The sequence below is a fragment of the Pelophylax lessonae genome, assembly GCF_965119305.1.
Source record: "Pelophylax lessonae genome assembly, chromosome: 12".
Classification (NCBI taxonomy): domain Eukaryota; kingdom Metazoa; phylum Chordata; class Amphibia; order Anura; family Ranidae; genus Pelophylax; species Pelophylax lessonae.
In genome coordinates, this window is record NC_138779.1 from 182,904,507 (window position 1) to 182,927,573 (window position 23,067).

At 41.7% G+C, this 23,067-nt stretch overlaps 1 protein-coding gene across 1 annotated transcript in view; it reads left to right on the plus strand.

The window, feature by feature from the left end:
- Nucleotides 1-22,821, plus strand: part of SHANK1 (SH3 and multiple ankyrin repeat domains 1) — a 964,213-nt gene extending 941,392 nt beyond the window's left edge. Inside the window, exons 23-24 of the mRNA XM_082273843.1 lie at nucleotides 3,662-6,227; nucleotides 19,850-22,821. Of these exons, the coding sequence (XP_082129969.1) occupies nucleotides 3,662-6,227; nucleotides 19,850-20,420 (3,137 nt within the window). The 3' untranslated portion in view covers nucleotides 20,421-22,821. The remainder of the gene's footprint in view (nucleotides 1-3,661; nucleotides 6,228-19,849) is intronic.
- Nucleotides 22,822-23,067: the final 246 nt, after the last annotated feature.

Genomic DNA, 23,067 nt, shown 5'->3' on the forward strand with positions numbered 1-23,067 from the left:
TAGCATTAAAGGGAGGCAGTGTGTGCAGAAAGGGGGTGTAGCGTTAAAGGGGGGGAAGTGTGAGCAGGGAGGGGGGCAGTGTGAACAGGAAGGGAGGTGTAGGATTAAAGAGGGCAGTGTATTCAGGAAGGGCAGTGTAGGGTTACAGGGGGGGGCATTATGTGCAGGAAGGGGGGGGCAATGTGTACCGTGTTTTTTGGGGGGGGGTGCAAGTAGCTAGTCTTGCCTAGGGCGCAAAATAGTCTAGCACCGGCCCTGATGGAGACATGAACAGCATAAAAGGAGGGTCTATCCCTTATAAGCTCTATCTAAATATAGAAAAACATTTGGTGGGACTTAGGCTTTAAGTTATTTATGACGTGCCAAGTATTCCTCTAATAAAAATGATTTGCAAAACACCAGCATACTGTATGCCACCAATATTAAGTTCTGTCAAGTCCATGTCAACTTCTGACAACCACATGGATTGTGCTTTCTCTAGTATTATCTGTCTTTTCTTTGAGTATTAAAACTTTACATTGGCATTGTTTTTGTAATTGTGTCCAGCCATCTAATTGCTCTTCTCCTTCCAGTTTCTCCAAATATATTTTTTTTTTTCCAATGAGTTTGCTCTTCTCTGGGCTTCTAGTGAATTGTTGGGCTTGATTTCTTGAAGGAGCTGTTTGTTTATTTTCCTTACTCTTCACTAAACTCTTAGAATTCTTCACCAAATTCTTCACCTAAAATTCACCAAATTCTTTACTTAAAGGCATCAATGCTTTCCCATCTTTCTTCTTAATTGTCCAGCTTTCACATTCATAAAGAGTGATTGAAAGTGCCATACCCTGGACATATTTTATCTTTATTTTCGTTAGCACTAGCACTTAAGTTCTTTACTAGGTCTTTCATCCTTGTTCTTCCAAGGATTAGTCTGTGTCACATTTAGTGATTACTGGACCCTTTGTTAATATTTGATCCAAGCTGGTGGAGATTGTTTGTCTCCACCATCAGCACTAAAATGAGCTTATTTCCTGTTGTCTTAACCTATTTTTCTGGATATTTAGCAGATATTTCATCTTTTCACTCTATTTTTATTTCTGTATGAGGCTCTTATTTCTTCTAAATTTTAAGTTGCAGAAGTAGTGTCATCAGTCCTCCATCGCTGCTTCTCTCATTAAATGTTCAGCATACAGATTGAATATGTATGGTGAGAGTATGCAGCCTTTTCTAACTCCTTTGCCAATAGGCCCTAGTCTGTTTTATTTTCTTCCATGGCTATAGCTTCTTGATCAGCATAGTGGTTCTTCATAAGAACAATGAGATTTTCAGTACACCGATTTTCCTGAGGACATTTCCTAGTTTCTCGTGGCTTGCACTGTTGTAGGCATTGAAGTATTAATTGAAGCACATGTTCTGCCTTCTACGGCTTGGCTTCTTGTTTTATCCAGCATGCATCTGCAGTAATGTTTCTTTTTCCTCTGCCTTTCCTAAACCCAACTTGTATGTCTAGTAAGTCTCTTTAGGTTTGTAAACTGCATTGACTAATCTTGCTGATGTGTAATATCAGTGGAATTGTTTAACAGTTTGCACAGTCCTTCAGGTATTGGAATATAACCTGATCTCTTCCTGTTGGTTGCCCATTCTGTTGATTTTCAAACTAACTGGCATACGTTGGTCAGCACTTTGTTTTTTCTTTACTTGCTTGCAGTAATTCTGTTGCAGTGTTAATAGATTATGTGACCTTCCTTTGTGGAAGCAATCTCAGTGCCAGTCTAACTTCACATTCCATCACTGAATGCTCTTTGTGTAGCTGGTCTCATAAAAAATGTCCTTGATTTTAATGTCTTTCCTTTAAAGGTATCCTGTTTATTTTTTCCATATTTTCTTGATCTCTATTCTATCAGTAATTATTTCTCCATGGGCAGCTTAGTGCATACATACTCAGCCCTAATTTTTTTTTCACTTATCTTCTAGAAAGTGATCACAAATGGTATTGTTATATTGGTCCTTATGCTTTTTCCCTGGAATTAACTATATAGTTGTAGTACTATTCAATATTTTGTTTTTCTCTTTCTGCAATTTTATTGTATCTTCTGTCATCCACTTTAATTTCCTTTTAGTTTGTCCACATGTTTTTCTGATTTCAACCTCAACATTCTTTTTAATTCATAGTTTATCTGGTTCTCTCTCAGTTATACAATATGTCTAACATCTGAATTTTTTTCCTGATATTTATTATAAAGATAGAAGGTATGCTATGCAGATAATATCTGATAGTTTTTGTTTTGGTTTTTTCCAAATTTGCTTTCACATTTTAAAAGTTTGTGGTCTGCTCCACAATCTGTTCCAGGTCATGTCTTTGTTATTAAAATGGAGCTATTCCTTTGTTTGCCACAGAATATGTAGCTTTATCTATTTTGATCAACTTTATTTGGGTTTGTCCAGGTGTACAGGTGTATAAGTGTTACTGAGGTTGCCTGAAGAATGCATTAGTAATGAAGAGGTCATTAAAGTCACAGAAGCTTTGTTTCCACAACCACATTGTCTGACAATATTTCCTTCCTTTACATTTATCACCTTAGCATTCCAGTTGCTAATCCTTGGCAATATGTCTTTCTTGTAGGTCTTGTCAATCTCAGCCTGGATTTGATCATAAAACTGTGTAACTTCATCTGCATCAGTTTGCTAATGTCTTTGCTGACCATCAAAGACATACCATTTCACCTTTGTTTTCCGTGACTAACATTGTACATTTTTTGGCGTCTGATTAAATGGGGTAGATTTACTAAAATGGGTGCACTCAGGACTTAGTACAGCTGTGCATGGTAGCCAATCAGCTTCTAACATCAGCTTGTTCAATTAAGCTTTGGCAATAAAACCTGAAAGCTGACTGGTTTCTATGCAGAGTGCACCTGATTTTGCACACTCCAGTTTTAGTAAATAACCCTCAATGTGTTCTAACCCTGTCCATTTGAGTTTACTGTTCCCTAAGACTTTGTGTTTAAATGATCCATTTCCATCTTCGCTGTGTCCAAGTTTACCTTGATTCATGCTCCGCATATTTCAATAATGATCCTGTTTTTACAAACTTGGATTTTTATTTCTCGCATGGCAACATCACGGGCCAGACAGCAAAGGCATTTTAGACTATTTTTGCCTTCCACACCTGCTGTAGTTTGAACCCCCCTCAGTAATATGTTGAGTGCCTTCTGACCTGAGGGGCCCATCTTTTGGTATAGCATAAACATTAATTTTTTTGTTTGTTGATGCATTTGCCATTGTCACTTCTGTAATCATCCATCACCAACATTGTCCTGTATTGCTACTGCTCAGTATACAGTATTTGTTAGGTTTTCCAATATACTGTATGTGGTGGGTTTTTGTCTAGCAACCTGGGTAAAGCCTGTCTGTCGTGGGTGACCCTAATAAAAGGTAAAATTTCAGGCAGCATAGATTTTCCTGATGCACACAAGCCTCCTTGCGTCCACAAGACTCCAAGACTTCAAGTGCAAAGGAAATTATTCCCATCTTGTAAGTGTTTGAGGAAAAAATGATGGTCCCAGGAATTCACAGAAGTTTATACAATGTACAACAGACATATTTTACATTATCTTTTAACTTGTTCTTCTGATGTATAGCAATCTGTGAATCTCTCATTCTCACCTTGTCACATATCTTGTAGGTGCTGGAGATGATGAAAAGCCATTCTTGTCTGCACCCCCAATGAAGTTCAACCGCAGTCTTCCTGTTCCTAGTTCAGAAGATATCCCTCCTCCTCCCACTACTTCTCCTCCAGATCCACCATACAACACTGCCCCTTCATCTTCACCCAGGGTTAGCCCAGTTATGAGATCCAACTTCAATCACAGTGGAGATTCTAAAATTTTCTCCCCTACCATGCGTCAGGAGACGAGTATGTTTGACCAGCAAATGATGGAAGCATCCCAGCGACGGGAGAAACTGCAGCAGCTATACCATCAAGATTCTGAACAAGTAGCAGATGACCAGATTCGAATGGGGACCTCCAACATGAGAAGTTGGAGGTCCCAGGCTCAGGAGATGCGTTATTTCAATCTACCTGCTAGAGCAGCCAGCACTGCAATGTATGTCCCACCCAAAGCAGTGCGTCGAAAAGGTCAGCTAGTGAAACAGGTAAAGGTGGAAAATGAACAACAGCAGCATTTGCAACAGCAGCAGCAGCAGCAGCAGCAATACCAATCACATCACCAGCAACAACAGGCCACCAAATCCCATGAAAAAAGTTCCATTCCCATTCCCACAATCATTATAAAGGCACCATCAACCAGTAGTAGTGGAAGAAGCAGCCAAGGGAGCAGCATGGAAGCTGAAACCCAGCCAGACCCTATCCCTTCTTTGCAGCTGAGAGATAACATTGACTTCACAAGCCAGTTTGGAGCAGCTATTGTCGGTGCAGCACGGCGGGACCGTGAGTGGTTTAATGAAGCCCGTCGAAAGTCTGCTCTCTTTCTGTCTACTGATGAAGATACAGAGCCTACCCCTGCTCCAAGATTGAAGCATTCCAAATCGATTGATGAGGGTATGTTTTCCAGCGAACCATACATGCACTTGAATGTTCCCACCAATTATGTGGCCCCTGTAAATAGGGACATTTCTACTGGATACTCTTACCAGCCCAAATCTGGGAAGGGATATGGACCCAGTACCACTAGCGCATTTAGCACTGTGTGTTCCACTTATTTACCACAGCTACAGTCATGTTCCAGTCATATGACAATGTCCAATGTTAACCCAGTTGGAGGATCCACTCCTCTTATACATCCTTTGACTGGGAAAATACTAGATCCTAGTTCCCCTCTAGGCCTTGCTTTGGCAGCAAGAGAAAGAGCTTTAAAAGAGTCACAGCAGCATACGAGGAATGAAATAGAAGAAAGAAAGTCACGCCCCTCCTCTCCACGGTTTGCTGAGCAAAAGTCACCAATAGAATCTCGAAGCAGCTCACCCCATAGACTCTGGGATTCAGGCCCAGTTAAAAGAAAAGAGATGGATTACAAACCTTCTATGGTTTCCCCAGCTGGAGAAAGAAAATCAGATGAAAGTTCTGGTCATCGGTCCCCAGCCCTCTTGTTACTCCAAGGAGTTGAACATGGTAAAGCTTGGGAGAAGAGGACAGAAGGCCAAGAAAAGATAGAATTACATGTTCGCTTTATGGATAACACCACTCACAAGGATGAACATGAAAATAGTAAGATGTCTATAAGTAAAGATATAAAAAATGAAAGGCCATTAGTCAACACAGCCGTCAACCATGCTCCCTTACCTAATACAAATGTGGAGCCACATGAGATAAACTCCAAAGAGAACGGGCTCCCATTATTAGTTTTGCCTCCCCCAGCACCATCTATTGATATTGATGATGAATTTCTATTTACAGAACCGCTCCCTCCACCATTAGAATTTTCAAATAGTTTTGACAAGCCTGATTCCCCACCAGGTGCATCAGGTGGGGCATCAGTGTTGCCTCCTCCTGTCCCCCCGCCTCCACCTGATTCTAGTAGCACTCCTGCTCTAGATTCTACAACTTCTAGTCTCACTTCTTATGACAGTGAAGTAGCCAATTTAACTCAGACAACACCAGAGCTCAAAGAAACTCATGTCAATTTCTCATCTGTTGTGTCATCAATCCAAATACCAGCTTCAGACACCATAGAGACTGTGACTGATTCTGGTATAGAGGAAATTGATAGTCGAAGTAGCAGTGACCACCATTTGGAGACCATTAGTAGTGTTTCTACTTTGTCAAGTATGTCTGGGCTTTCAGCAGAAGGTACAGAGCTTCTAGACACTTATATCACTTATCTAGATGGACAAGCATTTGCCCAGCCTGAAAAGGCTGTTCTCCAAAATAAAATACGGTCCCGGACTTTCCCAAGCAGAACACCTGGACTACTCAGAGATCCCATTACTGCCACCAGTACCACTATTTCAGTTGCACCATGCACAGACAATGTCTTTACTCTAACACCATCTAAAGGGCCTTCACTCAGTGCTCCTGCAGAGGCAGCCAAGGATTCTCAGCGGAAATCTCCCACTCTGCCTTGGGAGGATTACTCCCAGGAAAAAACCTCTCCGGTCTCTACAGTAAAGGCAAATATGATCACAGAGTTAAGTTCCAAGCTCCAGCATATAAGTGGAGTTTCTTGGTCAAGGCCACCAGAATCCGCAGTATCGTTTACACCAGAGAGACCAACCTCTATACAGAGACATAGGTATGTAAGTTTTTTATGTAAAAATCTGAAAGAACATTGAACAGCATCAGCTTTTTAGGTATGTAACATATGTATTGAGTGAAACTGAACCCATTAGCTCAAAGAGTAACGCAAGTTTTATGTTACCTCTTAAATGAAAAGTATAGTATGTTTTTACTGATTGCACAGTTTTAGTTATTATAGTGTTTACTTTAAAGTAACATTTGATGTGACTTTTACATATTTACCCTATTGTTCTTCCATAGTTGTTTAATTGTATTGAATATAGATGCTTGTTGACTGGTCATTAGAAAGAAACTCTCCATATCTCATTGCAGTTACTGTCTCTCTCTTAACAAGTTGAGAAAAGACTTCAGCCACAGAGGAAGAACATTGTTTAGAATTTGTTGGCTGACTCATGGGGGTTAATTTTACTAAAGACAAATTGGCTGTGTACTTTACATTGGAAGTTTAGCTTAGTGAATGAGGTAACGCTTTTCTGACTTCCATCTTTCAATCATGTACAAGCCCACAAACTGTTTTTTTTTTCATATGATTTGATACATTTTATAAAATGAGTTTTCAATTAATTCCCTTGCAAACTGAACAGCCTGTTTGTCTTTAGTAAATAAAACCCACAGACTCACATTGTGAGAAAATGCACAACCATTGTATATTACTACAAAGCAAGAACCAGAGCTAGTGCATGTACTAGGGAGTTGATTTACTAAATGCAAATAGTCTGGTAATTCTTGCAAAGGAATTTCATCCTAGCATAGTGAATGAGGGGAAGCTCTGCTAACTTCCATCATGTGCAAGCAGGAAAAAAAAAAAAAATATAAATATATATATATATATATATTGCCTGTGATTTGTTATTTTTTGCAAAGTGAATTTTCACCGCATTTACTAAGCTAAGAGAAAATTCCCTTGCAAAGTGAAAATTCTCTTTGCAAAGTGAATAGCCTATTTCCCTTTACTGAATCAACCATCTGTATGTATACAGTGTGTGTGTGTGTGTGTGTATATATATATATATATATATATATATGTATTTTTTTTTAGAACACATGGTCTGGGGCTATTCAAGGCATTGTGCATGTTTCAGATCATTAGTAACCACACAGCCTATTGTTTTTAACCGCTGCAGCACTCAAACCTGTATACCCCTACCGACCAGAGCAATTTTACATTTTAGCTATGGGCTCATTGATTTGGCAATACATTTGCCATTACTTAGGCTAACTATATAATACAAACAGTATTTTTGGGGTTTGGTCGAATGCAAGATCTTCTTTTGGCAATATTTTCTTTGCATTCTAAAGACAAAAAAATGTAACAAAGAAAAAAATCATGCTTTTGCCAGAGTTAGTTTTACAGTTCGTGCTAAGCTGGCCATACATGATTGGTTTTTTTTTTTGGTTTTTTTTTTGGTTAAGTGGGCTGAACAAAAAAAACAGGACCAATTCCCTTATCCACTCTGTTAAGGTGGATGGGGGGAATCTCCCCTGCTGTCAAAATACACAGATCATTGGCTGCAGACACCGATCAAAGGTAAAGGAGAAATGTGGGATCTTGAAAGCATACAAACATGCATACTCACCTCCATGCTGGATCATCATTGTGATGATGCAGCTGTCCCCCACTGATTGGTTAGTTGTCAGTCAGCTGTAGGGCAGAGAGTGGTGACTGTCAGTCACTGGCTCTCTACTCTGCCCTTCCAGCGTTTACTGGAGTGTTGGGCTGGAGGTGGTGGGAGTGGCTGGTTTAGACTCTTATCAGCATGCCAAGAGGCTGAACCAGCTGTTGGTATGTGTACATGTTACGTGATATGCTTTCCTGTGTGATTCAGGTATGAATCAGTCCTCAAGGCAGGTTTGTTAAGATGAAAGGTTCTGACAAAACCACCCACAGTTTGAATTTCAGCCAATTCAGCAGGAGTCAGCTGAAATTTAAGCTAACTTAAATTTCAAGTTGCAACCTTGAGAATATGCAGGGTTAAAATTTAAGTCCATCTTTTCAGAAAACTGAAAAAGTCAACTAAAATCCTACAACCTCCCCACCCCCCCTGGTCCCGGGGAAGAGTATGGATTTCAAATCCCTGAGCCACTACTCCAGCCATGGGGGCAGTGACAGTTTATCACCCATGGAGGTGGATCAAGGACCAGGGGGGGGGGGGGGTGCGTGAAAGGTGTTAGTCCAACTTTTAATTTTATCCTGAAAAGGCAAACTAACCCTTCAACTCTTTTCACTTATGGTGGTCGAGTGTGGTGGGGGGAGTAAAATATTTTGTATTGTGGAGTTAGTGTTAAGGTGCTTTGTCTTTCATGAGCAATACAAAGGGTAACTTTAAGAAAACATTCTTTCTCTTTCGTACATTGACGGACACAGCTCCTGATCTTCTTAACCATTGGGTTATATTGCCCCCTACAGGAGTAGGACTCTAGACAGAAAAAAAGTCTGGCTACGCCTATGGGCAGTCCCAGGGGGTATACTCCTCTCTGCTATAGGTACTCAGTTTTTTTCTGCCTAGTCAGGAGTAAGGACCTAGTTTTTTCTTTTTAGATAGAATTTTTTCTCCTGGTTTTTTCCTGTTTGAGCTTCAATCAACCGCCGGACTGGGTGACGAACTGGATATTCTAGATCCAGTGGTCACCCCAGTCTGGCCAGTGAGCGGGCGCAGACCTGACGGGGGCTGGGGCCAGTGAGTTAAACACCTCGCAAGGTCGCATACGACCGAGTCTCGGCCTGAGTCGCAGCATTGCTCCTGGCCAACAGCCCCCCATTTCGATGGTGAGGTGTTCTGTCTGGAGTGGTGCCCGCCTGGTTCCTGGTATGGTGAGTAGCTGTCCCCCCTTTCCCTGGATGTGGGCCCCTCCTTCGGATGGACTGACCCCCGGGTTCCCCTCCTTCCCATCACACACCCCCTCTTCATCAGTCTCCCCCATTTTATCCCCCTCCACTTATGTTGGGGCTGTGTGGGTGGTCTGGTCCACCTCCTGGGGTGTGGCAGGGTGCTATGCTGGCGATGAGGGTGGGGTGTACCACCGGCGACCAAACAATCAGGTGTGCAGGGGGGGGGGGTTTACCTGATGGTCCTGCATCTGATACTGAATCTGATTCAGCCGCGGCGGATGTGGGTTACCCTGCTGGGTCTGCGACCATGCGCCCAGAATCCTCAGATAGTGAGGATGATTCCTCCATATCTGCATCCGTGCATGAAAAGGTGCTGGTGGAAGCACTAATTGTATCTGTGCATGTGACCTCAAAAATGGAGGACACAGCTGCAATGGAGGCAAAGGTTCCCTTTGACACGCACAAGCCATCCAGAACAGAAAAGGTGTTCCCTTTCCCGCCTGTTTTGACAGAGTTGTCGCTAAAGAGTGGGGACGACCAAAGTGCCCCTTTGAGGTCCTAGGTGATATCCCTATGAGTAGTCCCTTATTAAGAAGTGGACTGTTCCACCAGTGGTGGACCCTCCAGTTTCCGGATTGAAAAAGGCAGCCATGATTCTGATTGAAGAGTCCCAGGCCTTTAAGGATTCGGCTGACAGGAAGGCAGAGGCTGTGGCCCGCAATATGTACACTCTGCCTGATTCGGCACTGAGGCCGGTATTCACCATTGCCCTGGTGTTGCAAACTCTGACTGAGTGGGCTAAGCTTTTACGCCGTGACCTGGAGGGAGAACAGCTCCCCCCTGCCTTTGCTGAGCTGGCATACCAGTTGGTCCAAGGACTGAAGTTTATCTGTGATGAGTCTTTAGATGCGACTCCCCTAGTGGCTCGGCTCTCTGTTTCGGCAGTGGTCCTTTTGGCTCTAATGCTGGTCTGTGCACCAGACTTCGAAGAAGGACTTGACTGATCTTCCCTTTCAAGGAGATCGCCTGTTTGGAGCTACCCTGGATGACATCATTAAAGGTAACAAAGTGGGAAAGAGTATCTTTCTTCCGCTGGCTACTAACAGCAAGGACCCTCATCATAGACGTAGGCCCTCCTTTTTCGCCTCATAAGTTTTTTTCGTCCAGCAGAGTCGACTGACAAGGGCTCAAAGCCTTTCAGGGCGTCCTCTGGAGGATCCAAATAAACCTGGTCTGGCAAACAGAGAGCGGGCTTTTCCAGAACGGCGGACAAGGCTCGTTCAGCATGAAGGTGCACCCTCACCCGTATCGGGGGTGAGGGGATGTGTTCGCAGGTTTCCTGACCCATGGACTTCCCTGGTACAAGACGAGAGGGTCCACAAAGTTATTTGGTTCTGCTGCAAGATCGAGTTTTGCTCTTATTCCTCAGCAAGGTTTTTTCCTTCCAACTTGCGCTTGTCCCCGGACCACTTACAGGTTCTGTTTGGGGTGGTACAAGACCTGTTACTTTAAGGGGTGAAACTAGCCTTGAGTACTATCAAGGGTCAGGTGTTGGTCTTAGCGGTCTTATTTCAACACCCCTTGGCCACATACTCCTTGGTGCGTACTTTTCTGCAGGGAGTTAGGCACTTGACCCCTCCAGTGCAATCTCTGTTGCCACCTTGGGACCTCAACTTTGTGCTCTCAGTCCTCCAGAAGCCTCCTTTTGATAATCTTCGGGAGATTCCCCTGCCTATGCTGTTTTAGAAGGGGGCCTTTTCGGGGGCTTTTACCTTTGCGCGCAGGGTGTCAGAATTGGCGGCGTTACCTTATCATTTAACTTACTTGGTGGTTCACAGTGATAAGGTGGTTCCCATGTCTGACGTTCCTTCCTCAGATTTTCTCTAATTTTCATTTGAATTAAGACATTGTGTTGCCTTTCCTGTGTCCCAGGCCAAAACATCAGAAGGAAATTGCTTTGCATGCTTTGGATGTGGTTCAGGCGATTAGGGTGTACCTGGCAGCTAAGGAGTCTTTTAGGAAGTCAGACTCACTATTTGTGCTTACAGGATGGGCCTCAAAAAGGGTTGTTTGCTTCCTCAGTGACCATTTCCAGATGGATCAGACAGACAATGATTCAGGCCTATTCCATCATCAGTGATCAGCCTTCCGTCATCAGGCGTCAGTGACGCAGGTTTGCAAGGCGGCCACCTGGTCATCAGTGCATATACGTTCACAAAGTTCTATAAAGTGGATGTGTTGGCAACTGTGGATGCTTCCTTTGGCCACAAGGTTTTTCAGGCTGCTTTTTAGAGGAAAATATATATATATATATATATATTGCTGCGCCAAGTAAGCATAAATAGTGAATAAAATCAATATCAATCAGTGATTGTATACATAAACATATAGGTCCAGTGCAAACAAAGATTCAGTGTAAAAAAGTCCAAATCAGATGTTATATTAATAGCAATAAAGTCCCAAAATCATACAGTGCTCAACCGTGATAAATCTCTTCATCCAGTAATAAAAGTGATAAAGGGTGCTTACATGCTCCACTCAAAAACGTGCTCCCTGTGATTGGTGACACACTAGCAGCTCACCTCAAGGCAAGGCTCTTTTACAGAGCCACAACACGCATGTATGTGGTATAATCCAGTAGCCTGGTCCTCTTTACAGCGATCTCCTATTCATCTCTCCAATTACATCAGCCATGATATAAAGAATAGAAAAGAGGAGATCTAGTACTCTCTGCTTGAAAGGGGTTTATTTAGGTAATAAACAGGAGGTGCACTTACATTTCACGGCACTCTTAGCAGTGCGGACTATCAAAACATCAAATAGTGGTCTTTGCCTGTGTCCTTCCGGGTTCCGGCATGATGACGCATAGGCTCCTCCCCCCGTACGCATTACGTAATTAACTTCATCAGCGGGTGGAGCCAAAGCGTCTATCTCGGGTTTAAGTAGCAATGGTAATGCCTTAGCCCTTCCCTACTCAGGGCGGAAGAGACCTCTCAATGCGGCGCCATTGCTGGACTATGTCAGCTTTACACTAGACTACCCCGTCACGCCCCCCTCGGGCGGGAGCGATCCAGTGCGGCGCCGTATCCCTTGTCAGCTTGCATTGTAACCTTTAAACTGCTGGTTTAGACCCATCCATTGCAGATAACAAAAACGGCTCACATACACCAGCCGATCTGCAGGTCTATAAACTATAACATAATAATAATACTAGAAATTGCTTTCATTAGGAGCCTATGGACATCACGCTCCCAAAAGAACACCAGACCAAACAAACATATTGCACCATTTCTATATACAAATATTGCACCATTTCTATAAACATATAATGCCCTCTAAAACCTCCATTAAATTTATCTAAAAACCAACACTTATAAAACAATTGAGGTCGAATTCAATGTTCAATCCTCTAGGGGCTAAAACCTTGGCTTCGTAAATCCAATAGGATTCACGTTTGCTTAATTGTCTAATAAAATTGCCCCCTCTCCAGTGTCTGGTTACCCGTTCAATCCCCCAAAATTTGAGGGATCTTGGGTCTCTATTATGTACTAATCGGAAGTGCTTGGATACATTGTGTTCAATGGAGCCTTTCTTAATATTTTGGACGTGCTCTCCTACCCTCACACTTAGACTCCTGGAGGTCCGACCTATGTATTGCAGACCACATCCGCATTCTAACATGTAGACCACTCCAGTGGTTGCACATGTGATGAGGTCCTTTATAGTATATGTTTTGTTGGTACTATTGGATCTGAACTCTCTCTTCTTTTTCTGATTGGACTTCGCATGTCTACATGCAGGGCATTTCCCACAGGCATGAAATCCCGTAATGAACGAGAACAATCCCACCTTCTTTTGTATGGGTGGGTCTATTGCACCTGGGGCAATCATATCTTTCAATATGGGTGCTCTTCTATAGATAAATCTCGGTACGTCTGGTAATACTGGCCCTAATACCCTATCTTTCCTCAGGATATTCCAATGTCTCTTCACTATTTTTTCAATTTGTTTGTACTGTACATTATAATCCAGAATGATCCTGAATTCATTCTTCATCCGATCATCTCTTTTTTGCACTTTATTTTCTCCTATCAGGGCTTCCCTATCCATTTGTTGGACTTGAGATCTAGCCATCTGGATATCTTCTACTTTGTAGCCTTTCTCTAGGAATCTCTTACCCAGCATTTCTGATTGGACTTCAAAGTCCGATTCCTTTGTGCAGTTCCTTCGCAACCTGACAAATTGTCCCTTGGGTATGTTACAAAGCCACAGCTTGTGGTGACAACTGTCCATTGGGAGATACGAGTTTCTGTTCGTCGGTTTTAAATGATTCCTGGTAAAAAGCTTATTCTGATGTTTAAAAATTTCCAAATCTAAAAACACAATACTTTCATCACTAATGTTCCACGTCAGGTTTATATTCTTGTCATTTCTATCCATTCTGGCTCTAAATCTGTTAAAGGATCTCTGATCTCCTCTCCATACAATCAGAAGATCATCAATAAATCTCCTGTAACAGATGAGCTCTGCCGGGCGGTCTCTTAAAATATACTCCTGTTCCCAATGGGCCATAAAAATGTTGGCGACGCTGGGGGCAAATCTAGCCCCCATAGCGACGCCTTTGATCTGGAGGTAGTAGTGGTGGTCATACCAAAAATAGTTATGCTGGAGACAAAAAGCCAGACATCTCAGCAGGAATTTTCTATGTTTAGGTGTCAGATCCGATTCAGTTAAAGCCCATTTGGTGGATGCTATCGCTTCCTCGTGGCTAATTATAGTATATAAGGACCCTACGTCTGCCGTGGCCCCACCCAGTGCCCCCACACCAAGAGCAATGGGAGGGCCAGGGAGGGGGTATCAGGGAACCCCAAACCAACACCCAGTACAAGCAAGAAGTAACCAGAGTTACCCAGCCCCACCCACTAGGGCCCATGGGAGGGGCAGGAGACCCTCAAGAGGTCGTGCAAATAGAGGAAGGGGATTCAACCCGAATTACAATCCTAATTTTATCCCCAATTTCAATCCTAATTTTAACTCACATTCGAATTCATATTCGAATTTTAATCAGAATTTTAACTCCTATCAACCATGGCAAGGAAACCCTCAACCGCAGTATCCCAGGCAGGGGAACACTCAGCCTCAGCAGCAGCCAGGTATGAGGAGTCCCACAGCCCAAAGAGATGACTATGCGGCTAGAAACAGTGGACAACCGGCTACACCACTATTCAATGTTACGACAGAGAATAGGTTTGTACCACTGAGAGATCAAGAAGGTGAACCCTCCCAGGAAGTTTTTTTAGGGGACCCCAAAGGGCAATGGTCCTATCGAGAACAGGCGGCCAGGGGAGAAAAAAGAAAAGACAGAGAGGAAGAAGAGCAGGCAGAAAATGCCAAAAAAAGAGAACATCAATAGGAGCTGGCATTTTCAATTTGAGCAAGAAAACATTAAATCCGCAGGAAATGAAACTCTTGGATAAAGGACTTAAATTTGCACCCACTAAGAATTTAAGCAAATTCGACACGTACGTTAACTTGCAAAAATTTGTACGTACAGTTAATCAGAAAAAATATTTCTTATCAAAACCGGATAATAGGCCCCCAGTGGTGGAAATGGGATACCATTCCACCCTTAGGAATAAATCGGTCTTTAACCCAGCTAATACTGCAAATCAACACATAGAAGTGTTTCGCAATATGGTTACGGATGACCTGGAAAAGCTGAATGTCAGGAAGACGCCAAATCCTCAATGGATTAAACAAGGCATCAAGGATTTGGAAAAAGATAAAAAAGTCATAATTAGACCGGCGGACAAAGGCGGGGGATTGGTGGTGATGGATAAATCATACTATAAGGGAGAAATGGAGAGACAATTATCAGACACCGAAACCTACCAATGTTTGAATAATAACCCAACATTCGAATTCAAACAGGAATTGGAACAATTGATCAAAGGAGGAGCGAGAAAAGGGATATTAAATAAGAAAGAAGAAACGTATCTTAACCCTTCCGCATGCAGGATTCCTTTGATATATTTTTTACCAAAGATCCATAAGGACTCAAAGAAACCACCGGGGAGGCCCATCATAAATGGGATAGACTCTGTTTGTGCCCGGCTAGGGCAATACATCGACTTCTTCCTTCAGACGTTGGTTAACAAGACGTGGGCCTTCACGAAGGATACTAAACATGTCATTCAGAGTTTGAACCAGTTGAGTGATACGGATGGATGTATACTAGCCACGGCGGACGTAGGGTCCTTATATACTATAATTAGCCACGAGGAAGCGATAGCATCCACCAAATGGGCTTTAACTGAATCGGATCTGACACCTAAACATAGAAAATTCCTGCTGAGATGTCTGGCTTTTTGTCTCCAGCATAACTATTTTTGGTATGACCACCACTACTACCTCCAGATCAAAGGCGTCGCTATGGGGGCTAGATTTGCCCCCAGCGTCGCCAACATTTTTATGGCCCATTGGGAACAGGAGTATATTTTAAGAGACCGCCCGGCAGAGCTCATCTGTTACAGGAGATTTATTGATGATCTTCTGATTGTATGGAGAGGAGATCAGAGATCCTTTAACAGATTTAGAGCCAGAATGGATAGAAATGACAAGAATATAAACCTGACGTGGAACATTAGTGATGAAAGTATTGTGTTTTTAGATTTGGAAATTTTTAAACATCAGAATAAGCTTTTTACCAGGAATCATTTTAAACCGACGGACAGAAACTCGTATCTCCCAACGGACAGTTGTCACCACAAGCTGTGGCTTTGTAACATACCCAAGGGACAATTTGTCAGGTTGCGAAGGAACTGCACAAAGGAATCGGACTTTGAAGCCCAATCAGAAATGCTGGGTAAGAGATTCCTAGAGAAAGGCTACAAAGTAGCAGATATCCAGATGGCTAGATCTCAAGTCCAACAAATGGATAGGGAAGCCCTGATAGGAGAAAATAAAGTTCAAAAAAGAGATGATCGGATGAAGAATGAATTCAGGATCATTCTGGATTATAATGTACAGTACAAACAAATTGAAAAAATAGTGAAGAGACATTGGAATATCCTGAGGAAAGATAGGGTATTAGGGCCAGTATTACCAGACGTACCGAGATTTATCTATAGAAGAGCACCCATATTGAAAGATATGATTGCCCCAGGTGCAATAGACCCACCCATACAAAAGAAGGTGGGATTGTTCTCGTTCATTACGGGGTTTCATGCCTGTGGGAAATGCCCTGCATGTAGACATGCGAAGTCCAATCAGAAAAAGAAGAGAGAGTTCAGATCCAATAGTACCAACAAAACATATCCTATAAAGGACCTCATCACATGTGCGACCACTGGAGTGGTCTACATGTTAGAATGCGGATGTGGTCTGCAATACATAGGTCGGACTTCCAGGAGTCTAAGTGTGAGGGTAGGAGAGCACGTCCAAAATATTAAGAAAGGCTCCATTGAACACAATGTATCCAAGCACTTCCGATTAGTACATAATAGAGACCCAAGATCCCTCAAATTTTGGGGGATTGAACGGGTAACCAGACACTGGAGAGGGGGCAATTTTATTAGACAATTAAGCAAACGTGAATCCTATTGGATTTACGAAGCCAAGGTTTTAGCCCCTAGAGGATTGAACATTGAATTCGACCTCAATTGTTTTATAAGTGATAAGTAATTCCTTTCTGTCTTTATCTTTTAAATAATTTTAATTAAGTCTTGAAATATATGGATTTTATCATTTTAGTAATTTATTTTTAATTTTAAATGTTAATCTTAATCTTATTTATTCTGAGGTAAGATTGATGGGTATATATTAGGATTGATTATTTACATGAGGGAATTATATTGTTTATAATATATTAATAAAATTATATGTTGGTTTTTAGATAAATTTAATGGAGGTTTTAGAGGGCTTTATAGGTTTATAGAAATGGTGCAATATTTGTATATAGAAATGGTGCAATATATGTTTGTTTGGTCTGGTGTTCTTTTGGGAGCGTGATGTCCATAGGCTCCTAATGAAAGCAATTTCTAGTATTATTATTATGTTATAGTTTATAGACCTGCAGATCGGCTGGTGTATGTGAGCCGTTTTTGTTATCTGCAATGGATGGGTCTAAACCAGCAGTTTAAAGGTTACAATGCAAGCTGACAAGGGATACGGCGCCGCACTGGATCGCTCCCGCCCGAGGGGGGCGTGACGGGGTAGTCTAGTGTAAAGCTGACATAGTCCAGCAATGGCGCCGCATTGAGAGGTCTCTTCCGCCCTGAGTAGGGAAGGGCTAAGGCATTACCATTGCTACTTAAACCCGAGATAGACGCTTTGGCTCCTCCCCGCTGATGAAGTTAATTACGTAACGCGTACGGGGGAGGAGCCTATGCGTCATCACGCCGGAACCCGGAAGGACACAGGCAAAGACCACTATTTGATGTATTGATAGTCCGCACTGCTAAGAGTGCCGTGAAATGTAAGTGCACCTCCTGTTTATTACCTAAATAAACCCCTTTCAAGCAGAGAGCACTAGATCTCCTCTTTTCTATTCTTTATATCGTGGCTGATGTAATTGGAGAGATGAATAGGAGATCGCTGTAAAGAGGACCAGGCTACTGGATTATACCACATACATGCGTGTTGTGGCTCTGTAATAGAGCCTAGCCTTGAGGTGAGCTGCTAGTGTGTCACCATTCACAGGGAGCACGTTTTTGAGTGGAGCATGCAAGCACCCTTTATCACTCTTATTACTGGATGAAGAGATTTATCATGGTTGAGCACTGTATGATTTTGGGACTTTATTGCTATTAATATAACATCTGATTTGGACTTTTTTACACTGAATCTTTGTTTGCACTGGACCTATATGTTTATGTATACAATCACTGATTGATATTGATTTTATTCACTATTTATGCTTAATTGGCGCAGCAATATATATATATATATATATACTTCACAGGTGTTTTGTGTTTGGCACTGATTGCTTGCTGCCGGGTACACTTTATTGCATATTTAATTATTTGGTTTGCGCTGATTATTTTCTTTTTAGATTTTGCTTTTTAGAGGACCTGGTCCTCTTTGATGGTGTATTGTTTTTTTCAGGTGAGCTCCAGTTTTGCTTGAGCTCCTGTTTACCTGGTTGGCTATAGTTAGCCTTGGGAATTTATTTTTCGCTGTTCCCACCCCTTATGTTAAAAACTGCTTTGGGATGTCCCAATGGTTAAGATAGAGCAGGAGCTGGGTCCGTCAATAAACGAAAAAGAAAATGAGATTTTTGACTTACTGTAAAGTCAATTTCTCTGATGTTCATTGCCCGACACAGCACCCACCCCTCTGTGGAGTTGTAATTTTTCTGACACTGCTTGGAACAAAACTGAGTACCAATAGCAGAGAGAGGGCATATATCCCCTGGGACTGCCCACTTTTTTTCTGCCTACTCCTGTAGGGGGCAGTATAACCCAATGGTTAAGAAGATCAGGAGTTGTGTCCCTCAATGAACATCAGAGAAATGGATTTCATGGTAAGTCCAAAATCTAATTTTTTAGAAACATATTGCATTCTATGCATTTTTAATGTTTTAGTTTTCAGCTCTGGATCTCAGCCTCTGTGAAAGAAATGCAGAAAGATCAGTTGGAGGATGAGTCACAGTGAAAGATCATTGTATCTGTTCTAATGATAGCATCACCTGGGCTTATGTCAAGAGATTCTGCAGGCCTGAACAGCAGCGGGATACTTGACACAAAACGATTGATTTACAGTCCTTTAAAGGGGAGGATTTTTTGACAATTATTGGCACTGAATACTGATAAATAATTAGGATGTGTTGATTCAGCTGCTGATTTTAATTTATAGGTAGAAATTTGTTAGTTTAATACATATATGTAAACTATCTAGCCTACCAGAAGTCTTTGTAATTTTGTTCTCAGGCTGACAGCACATCCATGTAGGTGACATTGCTTTACTCAACTGCAGTTAAAACGACATTGGGGTTGATTTACTAAAGACAGAAAGGCCCCTTTCACACAGGTGGACCGTTCAGATCCGCCTGTCCATTTTTTGGCGGACCTGAACGGTCCCCCCATGCATCTCTATGGGGGATCGGATGTCAGCGGAGACATGTCCGCTGACATCCAATCCATCAAATCTGGAAGGATGGAAACCCTATTTTCCATCCGTCCACCGGATCGGATGGGATCGGATGAGAATGGACCGACGGTCGATTCCCATTCGATTTCCCCCATAGAGATGCATGGGGAACTGACAGCTGTGTCTCCGCACACAGCGCAGAGACACCGCTGTCATCCTCCTGCTCAGCGGGGGATCGGCGGCTCGATCCCCCGCTGAGAAAAACGGAATCCGTCCAACGGACGGATAGTGTGAAAGGGGCCAAACTGCAGCAGAGCAAGCTAACAATTCCAGTCTTGCCAGCTGTGCTTTGTGGCAGACCTCTGTAAATTTTTAGGACTGGTTGGACAGAACTGCAAGTGGTTTGGTAGGTAAAAGCTCTCATAAATGTGTATTTATGGGTTTGCCTGAAGTTTATCTTTAAGCCTGAACTTGCTTCTGTGTTTCGATCACAAACCAATTAAATTAGCGTTTGGAACTCATATGTTTTAATTTAAAAACCCTTCTCTATGAAGTTTCATAGATTTGTGTTATATTTTCTTTAGTTTCTTCCATTTTACTCATAAATGGTTGACAATTACTTCAACATTTGCATAGTGTTGTCTACTTGCAGTATGGAGAGATTACCTTGTAAACTGCTTTATTTTACTTTATTACAGGATAGTGGATGATTCTTCTGCTTCTTTAATCTCTTCTAAACCTGTGAGCAGTCTATTTCACAACTGGCCTAAATCCCCACAGCCTACTCCAAAACATCCCAAGAGTGTGGATTTTGACATTCGACCAACACTGAGAAGAGCACCAAGTCCCTCAACCTTGCCAACGGAGCACAAGATAAGCCCTACACCACGTCCTTCTTCTTTACCCATCTTGCCTTCTGCCCCTGTTTACACGGGGGTCTTTGACCTGAGGGGCTCCCCCACAGCTGGAGGAGATGCCTTCCCTGGCTTCCAGACGGGCAGTAGGTCCCTATCCCCAACACATTTCATTCTTCCCCCAACAGAAAAACCATTTGCATCTAAGCCCATCCATTTCTGGACAAAGTATGATGTGGCTGATTGGTTGGAGTATTTAAATCTTGGTGAGCACCGAGAACATTTTCTAGACAATGAGATTGATGGGAGCCACTTACCATCACTGACCAAGGAGGATTACATTGACCTGGGAGTTACCAGAGTCGGCCATCGAATGAACATTGACCGAGCTCTGAAATTCTTTTTGGAGAGGTGATTTAAAGTCATTGGGTTCCATAGTTTCAACATCTCGGCATTCATCCCTACAAACCTATAAAGATTTGGTACAAGGTCCCTAGAGTGGAGGATCTGAATGTACTTTGAATCCAAATGAATAGCAAAACAAAAATAAATCTTATAAACTATATAGATTATATACATATATATATATATATGTAACAAAATGCACAGAATTTTCATGAAATGATTAATTCACCAGCTGCTTATTTTACTATGTGGGGGCAATGAAGGCTTTATCTTGAGCCATGATGTATGCTCAGTAGCTGGAGGCACCAATGATTAAGGAGATCACACTAGCACTGCAGTGTTCTATTTTTACTGTGCCCCACTTTATCTGTTTCCTACATCCTAATGGTCAACTCAGAATGTAGTCTGGTAGGCAGAGAGTGAAACTTGTTGGCTAAATGGAAATCTCAGTTGTTACTATTTAATGAGGGGAGGACAAAAATTCACAGAGGCATAAGCAGAGTCTTCCCTAATACTGTGAAAACGCTGTATGTAGAGTCAGAAAATGTTTGAAAACAAAGTTTTTGCCAAATTATAATACAAGAATTTAGATGCCAACCCAACTTGATTTAAATGAAAATGTCATCTAATTGTTGCTATCTGGTATGAAAGTCTGGGGTATTATGCTTCTAAAACTGTAAATGAAGTGGGCACCCAATGATCTTTAGATGGTGTTAAACTGCTTACCTGGGCTAATGGTATCTTGACAACCTATAAATTCTGGGTAACCTCTTCTTTGTACTGTTTTTGGAAGCACTAACATTTTTGAAACGTTTGAATGGTTTACAGAATTCAGCAAAGTTATGGTGGAGATCAACTTTTCTTTTTAGCTGAAAACTGAAAGGATATATTTGCTGGATATTGGGATAGAATATTATCTCTTGTAGGCAGTCATGGTCAAATGTTTTTTTTTTTTTATCAGGACTGAGTCTTTTATTTTCTCTTGGTAAAAGAATGGGTTTGCATAGATGACCTTGTACTAACTAGACTACTGAACATTGAGTTTAGGTGTTTTTGATCATCTGGGAATGGTGTCTTTGTCAAGCACACAGCAAAGCATATGGGGGCTAGACTAATGGTCATGAAAGGGCTTGTTTATCAAGATAACCCCTGACCTGGTCATGTGACTAGTCCCTATCAAGTTTATTTTCACAGATAGGTTTTCCTGTGTGGAGTGATAAATGCACTTTAATTGTTTAAGCTCCCCTGGCTGTCAGCCAACAATTAAGAAGCACATTTTGATAAAAAGTTTAAAGGAACAATACTGCTTGAAAAGAAGTTGGGGATGGTCAAATTTGCTCCTGTTTCGCTCACAGTTTCCAATAGTCAATTCTATGCTAGTAGTAGGCACTGCGCTCTCTCTTGCTCTTTAGCCAAAGCCGAAGGACCACTGTGCTGTTGTGACTGAGACCCTGATTTCTTTAAACTCAGACACAACACTGTCTTAGTTAACTTTGTTGATTTTTTTGTTTATTTATTCATTTACTTTTAAGACTGTGGATAGACTCATCGTGGTCAGGCTTTATATCTAGTTGTTCTCATACTAGCTATGAGAAATTTTGCAGAGTAACAAAATACTTGAGATAATCAATGGATATCTGAGATTTATAGCCTTATTTTATATTTACTTATTATTTATTGGTTATGTATGGTTGTGTGACTCACAGGAGACAATACAGCTGAGCTGAATTCCTCTAGAGCACCATAGAATTATTCTGACATCTATTTTGTAAAATGTCACTTTAACAGGAACTCTACTTCCTGGACAAAAAGTTTACTGTTTTATTAGGTAAAGCATATGTAGTGTGGGTGCATTGGTTTTGTTCCTCATCTACTACAGTATATGGCTTATGCATTTTGTTTGATCAAGTAGAAATGTTTGAGAGTAATGTTTAGATCAAATTATCTGTAAGTTAGAAACCAAGTAGAAGACTGAAGGTAGGGTGTGCATAATTGTCTCCAGATGCCAAAGAGTGTTTTCAAAGTGTGGCATATGGCCTCCCCGAAATTTTGCGCCTATGTGACTTTTACTTGTCGTATGTATCATATGGCACTGAAGTCTACTGGTTTTCTAGTTCATTTCTCTTAAGACTTGGCAAAGGGATGAAGCTGCATCATCATAAACAGTACATAGCAAACTTTCATAAGGTAACCTTCCATATTAGATTAGTTACTGAAGTCATTTGTGTGCCAAATAATTCTAAAGTCTTGACCAACAACAAACTACCAAACCATTTTTGTTTATTGAATGTCTATTTCTATGAAGTGAGATCCTCCAATGCAAAAAATTGTAAGTGTATGTTTAGCCAAAACCCTTTTTCTTAGTTTTGTATAGAGTGGGAAAAGCTTAGAACCTTTGTTGGGTTTATACTGCTATTCGGGACCTCGAAAAATGTACCCATATTCTCGGTCCTGCTTTTACTAGTCAAGAAGTAAAAGGCACTCTCCAACAGCAACACAGACGATAACAATGTTTTTCTTAAATCGAGCAGGGAATTCGCTAGAACCCTTTGAATATTTGTATTTTGTCACTGTTGCAAATTTTCCCTCACTTCCTTTCTGATTTCCTTGTCAGCAGGACAGGGAGTGAAGTTAAATCTCTTTTACAGAACCCCGGA